The following is an 18,194-nucleotide window of genomic DNA, read 5'->3' as shown; positions in this document are numbered from 1 at the left end:
GTGCATTGTGTTCCTAAGAAAGGAGGAATGATCTGTTGTGCCTAATGATAATGATGAGCTTATCCCTCAAAGAATAGTTGTAGGGTATAGAATGTGCATTGATTTTCGAAAAGTTAATAAAGTTACTAAGAAAGATCATTACCCTTTACCCTTTATTGATCAAATGCTAGAAAGGTTATCTAAAAATACTCATTTTTGCTTTCTTGATGGTTATTCTGGGTTTTCACAAATTGCTGTTAAAGCTAAAGATCAAGAGAAAACCACATTTACTTGTCCTTATGGAACCTATGCTTATAGGCGTATGCATTTTGGTTTATGTAATGCTCCTGCTACTTTTCAAAGATGCATGTCTGCTATTTTTCATGGTTTATGCGAAAGTATTGTAGAGGTGTTCATGGATGATTTTTACGTCTATGGGAATTCTTTTGATAATTGCACTGCGAAACCTCGATAAAGTTTTGCAGAGATGTGAAGAAACTAACCTTGTTCTTAATTGGGAGAAATGCCACTTTATGGTTAATGAAGGAATTGTATTGGGACATAAAATTTCCGAGAGAGGTATTGAAGTTGATAGAGCTAAAGTTGAAGCAATTGAGAAGATGCCCTATCCGAGGGATGTTAAAGGTATTCGTAGTGTTCTTGGTCACATCTGGGTTTTATAGGAGATTTATTAAAGATTTCTCTAAAATTTCAAAGCCTCTTACTAATCTTCTTCAAAAAGATGTACCTTTTGTTTTTGATGATGATTGTAAGGAAGCTTTTGAAACTCTAAAGAAAGCCTTAACAACTGCTCCTGTAGTCGAACCTCCTGATTGGAATTTGCCCTTTCAAATTATGTGTGATGCTAGTGATTTTGCCGTAGGCGCTGTTCTTGGACAGCGGGTAGATAAAAAATTAAATGTTATTCATTATGCTAGTAAGACTCTTGATGCTGCTCAAAGAAATTATGCTACAACTGAAAAATAATTGTTAGCTGTAGTCTTTGCTTGTGACAAGTTTAGACCCTATATTGTTGATTCAAAAGTTACAATTCATACCGATCATGCTGCAATTAGATACCTTATGACAAAGAAAGATGCTAAGCCAAGGCTTATTAGATGGGTACTTACGTTGCAAAATTTGATTTACATATTATAGATAGGAAAGGTGCTGATAATCCTGTTCTTGATAATTTGTCTAGATTGGAAAATATTGCTTATGATCCTGTTCCTGTTAATGATAGTTTTCCAAATGAACAATTGGCTGTAATAAAGGTGAGCTCGCGAGAGAGCCCTTGGTATGCGAGATTATGCTAACTTTATTGTTTCGAAGTATTTGCCTCCAACCTTTTCAGCTCAGACAAAGGAGGAAATTCTTTTACGACTTGAGGCATTATTTTTGGGATGACCCACACTTATATAAAGAAGGAGTGGATGGTATTATGCGGAGATGTGTTCCTGAATATGAACAACGAGGAGATATTGAATAAATGTCATGGTAGTGTTTATGGAGGACATCACGCTGGAGATAGAACCGCGCAAAAGGTTCTACAATCAGGCTTTTATTGGCCAACACTCTTCAAAGATGCAAGGAAATTTATTTTATCTTGCGATGAATGTCAAAGAGTTGGTAATATCTCCAGACGCAATGAAATGCCTATGAATTATACTCTTGTTATTGAACCATTTGATTGTTGGGGATTCGACTTCATGGGTCCTTTCCCTGCTTCAGACGGTAACACTCATATACTTGTCGCTGTTGATTATGTTACTAAATGGGTAGAAGCTATACCTACAAAAAGTGCTGATGGTGAGACCTCTATAAAAATGCTTGTAGATGTTATATTTCCTAGATTTGGAGTACCTAGATATATTATGAGCTGATGGAGGTTCTCATTTTATTCATGGAGGTTTTAGAAAAACTCTTGCTAAGTATGGTATTAATCATAGAATTGCTTCTGCTTATCACCCTCAAACTAGTGGTCAAGTAGAATTATCAAATAGAGAGATTAAAGCTATCCTGGGTAAGACTGTTAATAAATCTAGGAAGAATTGGGCTAGCAAATTGAAAGAAGCACTATGGGCTTATAGAACTGCTTATAAAAATCCCATGGGAATGTCACCTTATAAAATGGTTTATGGAAAAGCTTGTCATTTACCTTTAGAACTAGAGCACAAAGCTTATTGGGCTGTTAGAGAACTAAATAAAGATCCTAAATTAGCAGGTAATAAGAGGTTGTTGCAATTAAGTTCTCTAGATGAATGGAGAAGTGAAGCTTATGAAAATGCTAAACTCTTTAAAGAAAAAGTTAAGAAGTGGCATGATAGAAGGATCATTAAAAGAGAATTTAATGTTGGAGATCAAGTTCTATTGTATCGGTCTCGTCTCAGATTCTTTGCAGGGAAATTACTTTCGAAGTGGGAAGGACCATATGTTGTTGAGGAGGTGTATCGTTCAGGAGCAATTAAAATTAGCTCTCTCCAAGGCAATGCCACACAAGTGGTGAATGGACAAAGGCTCAAGCATTATATCTCGGGTGATTCTTATAATGTTGATGTTGATATTATTCAAGTGGAAACACCGGAGGCTTTCATCAAAGGACAAATTGACAGTCCGCCAGAACTCGACTTTGAATAGGTAACATAACAGGTAATAAAAAGTCCGCGTTTACCTTTCCGAACATTACTTTTGCAGTTTTTAGAAAATAAAAAAAATTACGGAATCGAAACGGAGTGGAAAAGACGCGCGAGGGCCCGTCACCACAGGCCGGCGCGGGCCCCACCCTGGCCGCGCCGACCTATGGTGACGGCACCTCGGCGTCCCGTTTCCACTCGTTTTCGGCCTGGAACCTTCCTTTTGTCGTAAAAATATTTGCTATATAATCCCCCGGACCCCTGGAGGTCCGTAATATCGTTTTCTCGTCGTGTTTTGTTTCGAGCTGTTTTCTGCCAGGATCTGCTTCGGATCTAGATCCACCATGTCCTCGTCGGGAACTCAGAAGGACAGCTTCTTTGACGACGTCGTCAACCCATATATGAACGAGTTGAAGATGCACCCCAAGGAGTTGCTGCTCGTGGATGGAGAATTGCAGATCAAAGATGTCCAGGGTCCTAAGGGAGAAGGGAGTTTGGAAGACAGGATGGAGAAACTGGAACAAGAAGTTTTCAACTACAAGAAGATGGCTGAGCGTGAAGTGGATATCTTTCACAAGATTGTGTCTGAACTCATTGATGGGCACAAGAAGGAGACTGCAAAGCTGTGGGACGATATCTTCTCACTTCACGACACCACCAACAAACTCCAAGCTCAACTCTATGATGTTCATAATCAAAACTGTGAGTATGAAAACAGGTTTAAGCGCATAAGTCATGCTGCGCTAGTTTCGGGTTCCGGAGACCAAGATGTCTTTTGTTGATGGAGGGCCTCTTCCATGGAAGTACGATGACGACAAAGATTCACCATCATCACCGAAGGAGTAATTCATCATCGGTATTGGCATCCCCTTGGTTTGTTCCAAGCTTGGGGAGTGCCGCGGTATCACATCATCACCACCTTTATCTTTTACTATCAAGTAGTGTCATATCATGAGTAGGGAAGTTATCATATGGAATAGTATGCAATGTGGAAGTATCTCTCCTAGTTAGTTATCTATGTATCCGTTGGTGTGAGTTATCGTTATGGAATATTAATGAGAAGTCTTATCATTTACTTTTTGCACACCTTATTTTAGTTTGCAATCTCCATTATATGATTACTCTTGACATGAGTATTGATATCACTTTGGGAGCATCAAGTAAATCTATTTGGTTTTGGCAAACTTAGCATTGGTCAATAGCAACAACATCTTGATGTTTAATAAAAGAGAGAAATACACTTAGATACATTACTCTATTATCTCTATGCTTAGTATTCTGAGGTTAAAATTGCTTGTGCTTATGAGAAAGATGCATGATTGTTCTATCATATGTATATTTGTTTGTTTCCTTCAACCTTTATGCTTGCTATCAAACCTTGCTAGCCAAAGACACGTATCGAGAGGGAATGCTTCTCATACATCCATAACCTTAGACCAAACCTATGCCATTTGTGTCCACCATATCTACCTACTACATGGTATTTTCTGCCATTCCAAGTAAATACTTCATGTGCTACCTTTAAATAATTCAAACTACTACTCCTTATTTGTGTCAATGTTTTATAGCTCATGAGGAAGTATGTGGTGTTTTATCTTTCAATCTTGTTGGGCAACTTTCACCAATGGACTAGCGGCACATCCGCTTATCCAATAACTTTGCAATAAGAGCTGGCAACGGGATTCCCAGTCCCAAATTAATTAACAAAAATAGACACTCCTCCATGGTATGTGATTGTTGGACGGCACCCGAAGGATTCGGTTAGCCATGGATTGAGAAAGCCAAGGTTGGGGGGAGTGTCATCATAATAAAACTAAAATAAAAAGGCACTCCTTCATGGTATGAGATTGTTGGCAGGCACCCGAGGATTCGGTTAGCCATGGTTTGTGAAAGAAAGGTTGGAAGGAGTGCCACTCAAAAATAAAAATAAAATGGGAGCCGCTCTTTGAAGGTTTGTCTGGCAAGGGGGTTAGAGTGCCCGCTACCATTCGTTGACAACAACAAACACCGCTCAAAATCTTACTTTTATGCTCTTTTATGATTTCAAAACTTGAAAAGCTCTAGCGCGTGATTTAATCCCTGCTTCCCTCTGCGAAGGGCCTGTCTTTTACTTTTATGTTGAGTCAGTAAACCTATTTCCTTCCATCTCGAGCAAGCAATTGAGTTGTTGTGAACCAATCATTTATGCTATGATTCAGTTGATCATGTCTTTTATACTTTCTTGTTTAGTACCAATTTTATCTGGACGAATATGACTTTGAAGTTATCAATGATTATGAAGGGATTGTCATGCTTAAATATGAAGGCTCAGCTATAAATTCTAATATGAAAGCTTTGCTTAGAAGTACAATCCGTTAGAAGTTCTCTGACCAAGAACAAAGTTTGCCATCACCAACTATGATTTCTTATGCACCTTTACTTGTGATTTCTCTTTACTTATTTCGAGATGAGTTATATGAGGAAGTTGTTTACTAGAATGTCTTGTGTGAATGAATATGATGCTTCTTGTCCGTATTTTATTTATCGACTCTTCACTCCATAAACATGTGGTCTTGTTTATCGAGCTCAGTTTCGCTTGGGGACAAGCGAGGTCTAAGCTTAGGGGAGTTGATACGTCCAATTTGCATCACTATTTTGTATCATAATTTGCTGTTATTCATTGATATATTTCATATTGGGACACAATACTTATGTTATTTCATCTATTTTGCATGTTTCATCATTATTGGAGGATCAAGCACCGGAGCCGAGATTATGCTGGAAAAAGCGCCGTCGGAACGCAATATTTCGGAAGATCAAGCTGTGGAAGGGAATTTCACGAAAATTCCTATTTTTCCGGATGACGGAGGGAGCCGGAAGGGGAAGAAGAGAGGAGCCACTGTGGGCCCAGACCATAGGGCGGCGCGGCCCATGGCACGGCCGCGCCACCCTATGCTCTGGGGGCCCCACAGCCCCTTTCGCCTCCTTTTCTTCGCGTACTCCTTCGTCCCGAAAACCTAAGCCAGATAGAGGACCTCACGAGGGGTTACAGCCGCCTCTGCGGGGCGGAGAAGACCAGAGAGAAAAGAGCTCTCCGGCGGGCGAGGAATCCGCGGGGAAATTCCCTCCTGGAGGGGGAAATCGACGCCATCGCCATCGTCATCGAGCGGGACATCATCTCCATCATCATCATCATCATCTCCACCATCTACACCGCCATCACCATCGCTGCACCTCGTCACCGTTGTAACAATTCGGGTTAAATCTTGATTGTTTGATAGGGGAAACTCTCCCGGTGTTATTCTATACTTGTTGTAGATGCTATTGAGTGAAACCATTGAACCAAGGTTTATGTTCAGATTGTTATTCATCATCATATCACCTCTGATTGTATTCCATATGATGTCTCGTGAGTAGTTCGTTTAGTTCTTGAGGACATGGGTGAAGTCTAAATGCTAGTAGTGAATTATGGTTGAGTAATATTCAATGTTACGATATTTAAGTTGTGGTGTCATTCTTCTAGTGGTGTCGTGTGAACGTCGACTACACGACACTTCACCATTTATGGGCCTAGGGGAGTGCATCTTGTATTCGGTTGCTAATTGCGGAGTTGCCGGAGTGACAGAAACCTGAGCTCCCGTTAGTATATCGATGCAAGAGGGATCGCGAGGATCTCGAGTTTAAGGCTGTGGTTAGATTTATCTTAATTACTTTCTTGTAGTTGCGGATGCTTGCAAGGGGTATAATCACAAGTATGTATTAGTCCTAGGAAGGGCGAGTGCATTAGCATAGGTTCACCCACACAACACTTATCAAAACAATGAAGATTATTAAAACCACATGAAGCGAAAGTACCAGACTAAAATCCCCGTGTGTCCTCAGGAACGTTTGGTCATTATAAGTAAACAAACCGGCTTGTCCTTTGTGCTAAAAAGGATTGGGCCACTCGCTGCAATTATTTCTCTTGCATTTACTTACTCGTACTTTATTCATCTGTTACATCAAAACCCCTTGAATACTTGTTTGTGAGCATTTACAGTGAATCATTCATCGAAACCATTGCCAACACCTTCGCTCCTCGTTGGGATCGACATTCTTACTTATCGAAGATACTACGATACACCCCCTATACTTGTGGGTCATCAAGCTGCCATCACTTCCTTAGCCGGAGAAACTGCCAGATCAGGATTTTCCGGGTTTGCACCCTTCACTGAGGGTACTCGCAGATGCTCAAGGAAAATTCCAGGCGGAATTGGTTTTCGGCCGGATCCGAGCTTGGACAGCATATCTGCTGCCGTGTTATCGTCTCTCCTGACGTACTTGACTTCGTATCCGAGGAAGCATTTGGCGATCTCGTCAACTTCGTCTCTGTAAGCCGCCATGACGGAGTTTCTGGCGTTCCAGGTTCCGGCTACTTGTTGTGCCACCGAGGTCGGAATCTCCGCAGCATATGATGTGCTTGATCCCAATTTCCTTAGCGATGCGCGGACCGTGTAGTAGGGCCTCGTATTCCGCCATATTATTGGTTGCTTCGAAGTGAATCTGCGAACGTACTTGCGGTTCTTCTCCGGTAGGTGACTTCGGGGTAACTCCAGCCCCCAAGCCTTGATGTTGCTTGGATCCAGTCAAAGTGCATGACCCAAGCTTCGGGTTCCGGCACGGGTGTGCCCTCCGGTGCTTCAGTCCAATCCGCGATGAAATCCGCTAGAACTTGAGACTTGATTGCCGTTCGGGCTTCGTAGTTGATGTCAAAGGCAGATAATTCGATGCCCCATTTTGCTACGCGTCCTGTTGCGTCGGAGTTGTTGATGATTGTTGCCAGGGGAGCCTTGCTCACCACTGTCATTGGGTGCTCCTGGAAGTAGTGTCTCAGCTTCCGGCTGCCTAGGAAAACTCCGTATGCTAGCTTCTGAAAGTGAGGGTATCTCTGCTTGGATTCCGTCAGGACTTTGCTAATGTAATAGACATGCCTTTGGACTCCGTGCTCAAATCCTTCTTCCTTTCGCACCACCACGATTATGAGGCTGATAACTTTGTTGGTAGCCGCTATGTAGAGGAGCATAGGCTCTGACTCAGCTGGAGCTGCCAATATAGGTGGGGAGGAGAGTATGTTCTTCAACTCCTGAAGTGCTTTATCCGCTGCCTCATCCCAGACAAATTTGTCTGTTTTCTTCAGCAGCTTGTATAGAGGTAAGGCTTTCTCGCCAAGACGGCTAACAAATCTACTGATTGCGGCAACGCAACCATTTAATCGTTGCACATCTTTGAGACAAGTTGGCCTTTTGATGTTCAGGATAGCCTTGATTTTTTCCGGGTTAACTTCGATGCCCCTGTGAGAAACAATGAAGCCAAGGAGTTTTCCTGCTGGTACGCCAAAGACGCACTTCAGCGGATTCAACATCATCTTGTACCGTCGGAGATTATCAAAGGTTTCCTTAAGGTCGCTCAGCAGGTCGGATCCCTTTCGGGTCATGACCGCGATGTCGTCGACGTAGGCGTGCACGTTCCGGCCGATTTGGTCCTTCAGGCACCGCTGCATCGTACGTTGGTATGTGGCACCTGCGTTTTTCAAGCCAAAGGGCATGGTAACATAGCAGTATGTGCCAAAGGGTGTGATGAAAGAGGTCGCTTTTTGGTCAGACTCCTTCATCAAGATCTGATGGTACCCGGAATATGCGTCGAGAAAACACAGAAGTTCCGCCCCTGCCGTCGAATCAATGACTTTGTCAATGCGCGGCAAAGGGAACGGATCTTTTGGACAATGCTTATTCACGCCGGAGTAATCGATGCACATTCTTAGTATTTCAGAATTCTTTTTGGGTACAAGGACGGGGTTTGCGACCCAATCAGTATGGATAACTTCTACTACAAAACCTGCCTCTAGTAACTTTGCTAATTCCATCTCTATGGCGCGGCGCTTCTTGTCTCCAAAGCGTCGCATAGCTTGCTTCACCGGTTTGGCACCCGGATTTATGTTGAGGTAGTGCTCGGCGAGTTCCCTTGGTACTCCGGACATGTCAGAAGGTTGCCATGCGAAGATATCCATGTTAGCTACGAGGAACTCGACGAGCGCGCTTTCCTATTTGGGGTCCATGTTGGCTCCGACTGAAACCTGCTTGGAGTTGTCACCTTCAACGAGGTCATGCTTCTTGGTTTCTATCGCGGCCTTGAACGAGGTCTTCTGTTCGGAGATCTGCTTCTTGGTGGTCTGCATCTCAGTCGGATCCACCGCGGCTCTGTAGCCTTGCAGCTCCTCTTCAGATATGATGGATTCTGCAAAGGCGGCCTCGCCTTCCTCGCAGTCCCTAGCTTTCTTGTAGTCTCCGGACACGGTGATCCAACCGTTAGGACCCGGAATCTTGAGCTTGTTGTAGATGTAGCATGCCCTGGCGTGGAACTTGTGGTAGGTGGGCCTGCCGAAGATCACGTGGTAGGAGCTTTTGAAGGGCACCACTTCAAACGTGATCATCTCTTCGCGGTAGTTGTTCACATTGCCGAAGGCCACGGGAAGTTTGATGCTGCCCAGAGAATTTGCCTTCTTACCTGAACCACACCATGAAATTCGGTGGTGCTGTGTTTGAGCTGTTCCTTGGTGAGGTTCATCTTCTCCAGGGTTTCCAAGTACATGATGTTCAGGCTAGCTCCTCCGTCCATAAGACACTTGGAAAAGTCATACCCGTCTATGCGGGGACTCACAACCAGAGCGTAGCACTCTTTGGGGATGACGGCCGGATGATCCGACCTGTCAAAGGTACGAGGCTTTCTCCGACCACTTGACATACTGCGGCACAGCCGGAACTGTGGCGTTCAAGATCCGGAGCGCTGATTTTTTCGCGCGGACAGTTGGGGTTCCGAGGAAGGTGTGGTAAGTTCCGACACTCTTCTTGCCAAAGGGGTTGGACTTGTTGGCTGCGGTACCCTCCTTGGGTTCCGGCGAAGCGTCATCCTCGTCCATGGCCTCGGAGCTGTCCTCCTCTTTGTCCTTGTTCTTGCCCTTGCCTCCTTTGCCGCGTGGGCGGTGCTTCCGGGCTCGCTTGTATCCTGCCTCCGGGTCATTCTTCAGATCGTTGACCCACTTGCAGTTGCGATTGGTATGGGTGGATTTGCCCGTAGCCGGATCCAGATGGGCCAGGCACGGCATATCCCTGTATTCCTCGTACGTTTGGGGGCGCGGGATCCGGCTGCGGTGACCTCGTCAGCGCGCTGCTGGCCCCTGCCTGCTCCGCCTCCACGTCCGCGGCCTCTTCCGCCTCCTGGACCTCCGCGTTGGAACGTCATGGCTACCATGTCGGATCCTCCGCCCTTCTGGTCTTCAGGGGGGATCTTCCGCTTGTTGCTGTTGCTGACGCCGTTATCACGGTTTTTCTTTTGTTAGTGTAGGGGTATGGCTGTAGCTGCAAGATCTCCGCCTGCGTCGTCATCGGCGGCAGTATGATCGCTGGCGATGTTTATCATCTCATCAAGAGTGAGCTTGTTTGCGTTCACCAGGCAGGTAAGCTTGTGGCGCAGCAGCCCCCCACGCTGCAAACCACCAATGAAGGCGTGCATTGCTGTGCGGTTATCTACGTTCTCGCACTCGTTTCCGGTTGCCAACCATCGGGTGAGGAAACTCCTAGATGTCTCACCCTTCTTCTGGATGCAAGCTTGAAGATCGCTGGTGGTGGCCGGTCTCTTGTAGGTACCCCTGAAGTGGTTCTCGAAAGCCTTCTTCAGGTCCAACCAGCAAAAGATAGTGTTCTCATCAAGGTCACTGAGCCAAACACGAGCTGGACCAATAAGGTACAACTGGAGCATGCGGCAGGCTATATTCGGGGTTCCTCCGGCGAAGCTTACTGCATTGTAGTAATCCTCAATCCAGGTATCCGGCCTCTCGCTGCCATCATAATGCTTCAGGTTTCCTGGTAGCTTAAGGTTCAAGCTTCTTGGCTTTGGTTCCTCTCGGATCATCTGGCCAAAGCACCTTGGACCGATGTAGTCGGATCTGTATTCGTTGAGGCGATCCCGGGCATCGCGGGGGGCACCGCCGGGTGATTTCGAGCGGGAACGGGATCTCCGGCCTCTGCCTCCGCCTCCACCTCCGCCTCCACTTGGTGGTGGTGAGGGAGATCTGCGAGGGGGCCTGTAAGATGATCTTCCGCCTTCGGACTCACGACGTGGCTCCCTCGGCTGGCTCCGGCTGCGGTGGCTCCTTTCCTCTTGGTGGTGGTCGCCTCCGTCGTTCCGGCTCCTGCGTGGCTTAGGTGCGCGCTCTTCGTTCCGGCTCCTCCTTGGTTCCGGCTCGCGTCCTAGGCTTCTGCGAGGCTCAGGCTCGCGTTCTTGATTCCGACGAGGCTCAGGCTCGTGGTCTTGGTTCCGGCTTCTGCGTGGTTCCGGCGTACGCTCCCTGCTCCTGTCTCTAGGAGGCGGCATGTTGTCGCGGATGTTTATTCCACCTGGCCCATGGGGCCTGGGGTTTCCGGCAGGACTGCGACGTCGAGGGGGTAGCGGAGGACGCGAAGCTCGGGGTGGTGGTGATGGAACACGGTACTTATCTCTGCCAGTATACATCGCATCCTTTCCCTTTGCCAGATTTTTCGGAGTTGAATCCGATGGTTTGGGGATTGGATTTGGATGATCTCTGACTTTCCTCCTGCGCTCCGTAGATCCGGTGCGCGACTCGCCATCACGGTGTTGACTTGCTATGGCGTCCTTCTGCGCGGTGGATATGCAATGTTCCGGATTGGATTCCAGCCTGCGCGAAGTATCTGCCTTGCTCTGTTGCTGCATCGCTGAAGCAACGAGCTTTCGGACGTAGTTGATGTCAATCTCCTCGTCCTTCTTTTTCAGGAGCTCCGCAGCCTTCTTCATGTTATCCTTTGGAGTTGTGAGCGGCTGTTGTTCTGTGGGTGTTGCAAAGGTAATCCTGCGGGGAGGGATGGCTTCTCGAGCAATCCTATCAGCCTCCGCCTGCTGAGCGGCTAACCTTTTCTCCCACTCCTTTCGGAGTCCTTTGGCTGTCGCCATCATCTCGTCGACTTCGCGATCCTTTTTTAGGGAGTAGTCCACAAAATTTGCCGCTAGAGTTCTTTCTTCTAGCATGGCGGCAGCGGTCTTGGCAAACTTCTGAGCTGTCGCTAGCATCTCCTGTCTTTTGGCTTCTAAGGCCTCCGGATCTGCAGCTTCCTCGGGAGTTATTGGCTTGTTGAGGATATCAGACTTTGCGACTAAATCCATGCGCGCCTGCTCGACCATCTCTTTCGGTGACAGGACATCCTTTCGTGGTTGTGGTCCTAAGGGAGGCCTCACGTTGGATGGTCCCGGGCTGGAGTTGGAGGCTTCGTCTTCCGTTTCCGGCTGATCCAGCGGTGCCACGGTTGCTAGAACCTGCACCGGCTGGGCGGATTCCACTTCAGCTTGCTCACCGCCTCCGAGTTCCTCGAGCTTGCGGTTGAATTCCTCTGTATTCATGGATGAAGCGCCGTCATCTTCTTCCCCAATCGCGAGCTCCTTCGTCAAGCGATTGTATTCTTCTGTGCCTATTGAGGAGGCATCATCGGAATTTGGGCTCAGGTTACCGAGGATTGATTCCTCAGGGTTTCCGGCTTCCTCTTGACCCGGTGCGTCGCTGTCTCCGACTGCTTCTGACAGATCCGGAGCGACGTTGTTTCCGGGTCCCTCAACCTGCAAAGGATCGGCCTCGTCCTGGTGGAGGGCGTCTCCTGCGGTATGGGCCAAGAAGTGCACGAAGTGACACCTTTGCTTCTCTAACACCTGGGAGACCCAGGCGGATCTGCATTGGTCTTCCACCGTTTTCTCCTGCTCGGGGCGGATTGGGTGGATTTTGATTTTTCCCGATCTAAGGCGGAACCTTCCTTAAGAAGCTCCTGCGACTCAGATCGGATCTTCGCGACGGCGTCCAGCTCAGCGGCGGACGCGTCAGCGTTACTTACCGAGTGCGTTTCCGTCGGAATCGACGGTCTCGCCGATGAAGATGTGGATGCCGCCGATTGGGACGATGGAGAGCTTGACGGGGTTTGACCTAGCCGGAATCCAGAATTCGTCCGGACGGACGATCGGAAAATTCCCGACGTAGAGTACGCGCCCCACAGTGATCGAGTCGTCGTAGCTTCCCATGGCGGAGCCCTCCCGGTTCCGGCCTCCAGACGCCTCAGGCCCCACGGTGGGCGCCAACTGTCGTTGCCTAATCGACGATACCTCGGAGGAGGGATCCTCACGAGGGGGAGAAGAAGTAGGGGCCATAGGGCGGAGTGCACACGGGACGGTGGTACGCGGGTTACCCAGCTTCGGAACACATGCACGATGACAGGGCCTACTGCTGCTTGTCTGGAATTATCCGGCGCTTGCGCGTTGTTACAATGGTTGTGGTTGTGCCTCTAGGGCTCCCAGGATCCGGCTTATAAAGGCGCACGGATCTAGGGTTTACACGGGGAGTCCTAGCCGGATTACAGATTGCCTAGTCTACGTTACATTATCTTGCCGTGTACGTCAAGGATCCGTCCTCCCTATACGTCGTACTGGATCCGGGTTCCTCATGGGCCTCCACGGATCCGGGTTCCTCCAAAGGTCGGTGCGGATCCGGCTATCTGATCCTGGGCCGGACTTCATCCTTCATGATCAACAGCAACTGGGCCGCCCGATGGGCCACATGCCACCATTACCGTCTATGAGCCACCCGGGCTTGCCGGATCTAGGCACTGTCGATGGTACACCCATGAAGTATACCCACAACAGGGAGCCTTTTGGAGCAAAAACTGTACATGGGAGCCCTCCGTGTCCTAAGAGTTGAGGATTGTACACAATTGGAGTCCGCGTCCATACCATTTGAAGAAATGAAAGAACTTGAGTTGCTCACAATCTACCGATGTCCAAAGTTGAGGATGCTGAGAGATGCCAAAGATATGCTCATGCCACCGTCGCTAAGAGAACTAACTATTGCCTTCTGCGGTGATATGGAAGTTCCACTTTTTGGGCAGGACAACTGCTCACGAACTTATCTAATCTCAAGCTGCAGAACTGCTCGAGTCTGGTATCTCTGCCCTCTGCGGATGTGTTCAAGAGCATAGGGTCTCTGCAGTACATGTACATAGAGGGATGCGAGAATCTCTCGTCCTTGGGAGGGCTCGGATCACTTCCATCCCGCATCAGGTTAAGTATATCTGAGTGCAATAAACTCGCACAGGCTGCTGAGTCCTCGCTAACTCGAGTTACATGTGGTTCTGGTTCTGGTGGCGAAGAAGAGCATCTGGTGGAGCCCAACAGTTCACTTCAGATACATAGTCTTAACATTGATCTACCGTCCTTGCTGCTTGTTGAGCCGCTCCAGAGTCTGTGTCACACTGAAGATTTGCGCATTAGTAATGGGTCAGAGATGGAGAGCTTACCTGAACGATGGCTGCTACAGAACCGTCGATCCCTCCAACACGTGAGCATATACGCAGATTCCCTGAAATCGCTCCCGCCGAGCATGCAAGACCTCTGCACTCTTGAGGATTTAGACCTACGCGGTGCTGGGCAACTCCAGTCACTTCCACATCTACCCTCCTCCTTGAAGAAACTCGATCTTTCAGGATGCCATCCAGAGCTGGAGAAGAAGATCACAGAACATGGAAACCCCGAATGGAACAAGATTGCTCACGTCCCTTTTGTCCGAATAGGTACATCTCATCCTCACTTGCTTAATTTACTGTTTGGATCTCTATACTGCTGGAACATGCTGATATATGACCTGGTTATGAACTAATGACAGGAGACATGTATTTCGTCATGGGCAAGAAATCCAGCCAAGAAGCTGCCTTCGAGAGTTTTATTACGAAGAGGTACAAAATGATCAGCGCCCCCTCTCCCGCAAACTCAAACACATGACTAAGATCACTTTATACTCATTCATGAGTTTTATTACGAAGAGGTACAAAATGATCTCAGTCTTCGATGTGTTTGAGCAAAAGTTATATATAGGATAAATCAGATCCTTTCATCCTTTGATCGATGAGTAAAATCAGAAGAGACACAAGAAATTCCGTGGATCCTTAATCACTCTGAAGTTATTATTACATTTGAGCAGGGTATATGTGACCTGTCGGCGATGTGTGCCGCGCTCTCCAAGGCCCTGGCTCCCTTTTGGGCTGGCTATGGGGATGGCCAGCAGGGTTTCATGTGCTGTGAGGTGCCCCCTGAAGAACTTCAGCAGCCTACTGCCAACTCTGCCACCGTCATCATCGAGCAAGGCCGGTTGACAGAAGAAGAAGTCGAGGCGGAATTCAAGGACCTTGTCGATGAAAACTGGGACTGGCAGGTGCGGTTCCCCTCCAAAGAGAGTCTGAGGATTGCCATCAGAGGTGGAGGCCTGACCCTCCCTTCAAGCAAACTCAAGGCCCTTATCACGGTCCAAGTGGGTGACCCTCTGGCTTCTGAGACCCTGGTGGAGACTTGGGTCCGCCTCATCGGAGTTCCTCCTCCTCTCAGACATGCAGATAGGCTGCTCCTTTGCACCCGCGAGCTGGGACGTCCGATCGGGGTGGACGCGCAATCCCTTGAGCACCCCTCCGCACCTATCCGCATGTCCGTGGGATGCCTTGCGCCGGTCAAGATCCAGGAGTTCATCACAGTGTTCGTCAACATGCAAGGCTACCGCATCCGCGTCGAGCGCGAAGAGGACCTCAGGAATGACTCCCCACCCGTGGCCCCTCCGCCGGTGGAAGACAAAAGGGGAGAGGAAGACAAGGATGAAGACTGCGAGGAGACTGATGAAGATCGTTGGGATGGACGTCGCGGTCGTCACCGCAAGAATGACGTGGAGCCTTCCTCAGCCCCGGCGGGAGGGGCTGGCGGTACTGGCCGTAAGTCTGTGCCCCTTCTGCCTTCAGAAATGAGTGTGCAAGACCCGACTGCCCCTTCCTCGCGCTCGCTCAAGACCGCGGTGCACCTACCCGCCTCGGTGTTCTCGCAGTACGGCTCAAATCTCACTAAAGATGGGGACATCTTCCCAATGGTGGCAAAGATCATGAATTCTGCGGTGGCGCAACCTCAACCGCAAACCCCCCCAAGCTCCTTCGACTCCGACACTCAACAAGCCTCCTTGTCCATAATCTGTAACACTCCTGAGGACCCTATGGAGGCGGATCAGTGCGAGCCTACGCCCGGGAAGGCGCTCAGGATGTCACAAGAGGACAGGGAGGCTGCGGGGCTGGGGAGCCCCTCCCCTTTGGCAGCCAAAGAACAGATCCTGCGGGACAGCGAGAAGAGGAGCAAGAACAATCACGACAGGCCATCACGGAGACTCATGCTTGAGATGGCGCAGGCGGCTGATACCACGGTGGTAGACCAGAACTCCCCTGCTGGCACCGTTGAACTCCACCGTGCGCCTGCGATTGTGCACAATTCCTCTGTTCGCCAGCTGCTTCTCGAAGATTCGCCCATCCCGGAACTGGGCGCCACGGTGGCGAGGGCCCCTCGCTCCAAAGCTGTTCCGGCACTTGCGGAACGAAAGAGCGCCAGGGGCAAGGGCATCTCGGACGGACCGGTCATGGAGCGCGCGGTGCGCATCGCGGCGGACAAGAACGACATGACCAAGTCGGTGGCGTCCATGACGGCCTCAACCTCTTCTTCTCTGCAGATCCTAGGTACGTCTCCCCTTGCTGAGTTTACTGCCTTCCAAGATTCTTCGGTTGAACACCTTCTTCGTGTGGCAAAGGATAGCTGTATTCTCTTTAAATCAGTTGATAAGTCACCGGCGCAACTGGTTGCTCTCATCCAAGCTAAAGAACTAGCTCAGGCGGAGTTAGCTGCAGCTAGACAGAAGGTAGAGGAAGAGGCGGCCAAGAGTAAGGCCGAAGAAGCGCAAAAGGGTGCTCCGGATTCGGCGCCTAGTGAGGTCCCAAGGGGGGATCTCGCCTCTGAGGGAGAAGTGCCCAGAAGATCACCCATCAGGTCAAAACGCAAAAGGGCTGCGTCCAGACCAAACCCTATTGGTTCTCGACCTCTAACCCGCCGAGCACGGGCTCTGCAGTTAGTTTCCCAATGAGATGCCTTTTCTGGAACATCCGAGGTTTCGGCAGGAAGGGGCGCCGAACCCTCTTAAAGGATTACCTGCGCCTTCATAGGATCGATGTGGTCTTGTTGCAGGAGACCATCAAACAGGATTTCACTGACGTGGAGTTACGAAGTCTTGAGGTTGGGGAGAATTTTTTTTGGGCCTGGCTGCCAGCTAATGGTCACTCGGGCGGGATGCTCATTGGAGTGCGTGATAGTGTCTTCGAAGTGGGATCGATAGACAAGGGCCAGTTCTACATTAGCGTGGCGGTCCTTCACAGGGCGACGAACCGCACGATGGATTTCATCGGCATCTATGGACCGGCTGACCATGGGAGGTCGAGTCTGTTCCTTCAAGAGATCTCCGACAAGGTTGCGGCGATGCCTAGGCCCCTGATCATGGGTGGCGATTTCAACCTGATCAGGGCCGCGGAGGACAAGAATAACAGTAACCTTAATTGGCCGTTGATGGACTTGTTTAATGCAAACATTGCGGCTTGGGCCCTTAGAGAAATCCCTCGCACAGGGGCGAGGTTCACGTGGACCAACCGCCAGCTTAATCCGGTGCGTTCTGCTCTTGACAGAGTGTTTGTCTCTCCGTCGTTTGAAGCTTTGTTCCCTCGGTGCTCCCTATCGGCAGAGACAAGCCTGGGTTCGGACCACACGCCTTTGGTGTTTGACACGGGAGAAGGGCTCCCTGTCCGCAGCAACCGCTTCTTCTTTGAAGCTAGTTGGTTAGAAAGGAGTGATTTTCGCCCGCTCGTTCAAGCTACCTGGGAGGGCCTCAGCGAGCAAGTTCGCGGCAGGGACATAGTTGATTGGTGGAATTTTATGAGTGCGGGACTCAGACAACACCTAAGAGGCTGGAGTCACAACCTGGGCCGTGACTCTAAAGAAGCAAAGGCGACCCTTCTTTCTCAGATTTCACAGCTTGATCTCCAAGCAGACGCTGGGGGTTTGGACGAAGAGGGCTGGGCTGCTAGATATCACCTTGAAGAGCAGCTGTTACACCTTGTTAAGGTGGAGGAGGAGTACTGGAAACAACGTGGGAAGACCAAGTGGGCCCTGCAGGGAGATGCAAATACGGCTTATTTCCACGCTGTGGCTAACGGACGAAGGCGTAAGTGCCAGATCACAGTGCTCAACACCCCCCTAGGCCCCATTACGGACCAGCGGCTTATCCAGGATCACGTGTATGCCTTCTATCGTGAGCTGCTGGGCTCCTCCGCAACTAGGTGTTGCGGGCTGGCGCCGGAGACCTGGACTGATCAACAGCGGGTAACATCGGAAGAAAACGACGGCCTGGCTCTCACCTTCTCAGAAGCAGAGCTGGAGTGTCTTGTCAATGATATGAAGTCGAATACCGCTCCGGGTCCCGACGGTCTCCCAGTGATTTTCTTTAAGTCCTTTTGGCCCTTGGTGAGGCGGGGAATTCTGCATATTCTTAATGACTTTGTGCTGGGGCGCATCGACATTGCTCGTCTCAACTTTGGGATCCTCTCCCTTATTCCCAAGGTCCCGGGCGCGGACCAGATCACCCAATACCGCCCTATTGCTTTGATCAATGTCATCTTC

General features: G+C 49.1%; 1 protein-coding gene across 1 annotated transcript in view; it reads left to right on the top strand.

Annotated features, from left to right (window-relative positions):
- Nucleotides 1-14,399, top strand: part of LOC124653909 (disease resistance protein RGA2-like) — a 29,582-nt gene extending 15,183 nt beyond the window's left edge. The window contains exons 3-4 of the mRNA XM_047192968.1: nt 13,323-14,245; nt 14,338-14,399. Of these exons, the coding sequence (XP_047048924.1) occupies nt 13,323-13,654 (332 nt within the window). The 3' untranslated portion in view covers nt 13,655-14,245; nt 14,338-14,399. The remainder of the gene's footprint in view (nt 1-13,322; nt 14,246-14,337) is intronic.
- The last annotated feature ends 3,795 nt before the right edge of the window (nt 14,400-18,194 follow it).

This window comes from Lolium rigidum, chromosome 5, assembly GCF_022539505.1.
Source record: "Lolium rigidum isolate FL_2022 chromosome 5, APGP_CSIRO_Lrig_0.1, whole genome shotgun sequence".
In the NCBI taxonomy this organism is placed as follows: domain Eukaryota; kingdom Viridiplantae; phylum Streptophyta; class Magnoliopsida; order Poales; family Poaceae; genus Lolium; species Lolium rigidum.
Note: the sequence above shows the minus strand (reverse complement) of the source record. Positions and strands in the feature narration are given on the sequence as shown.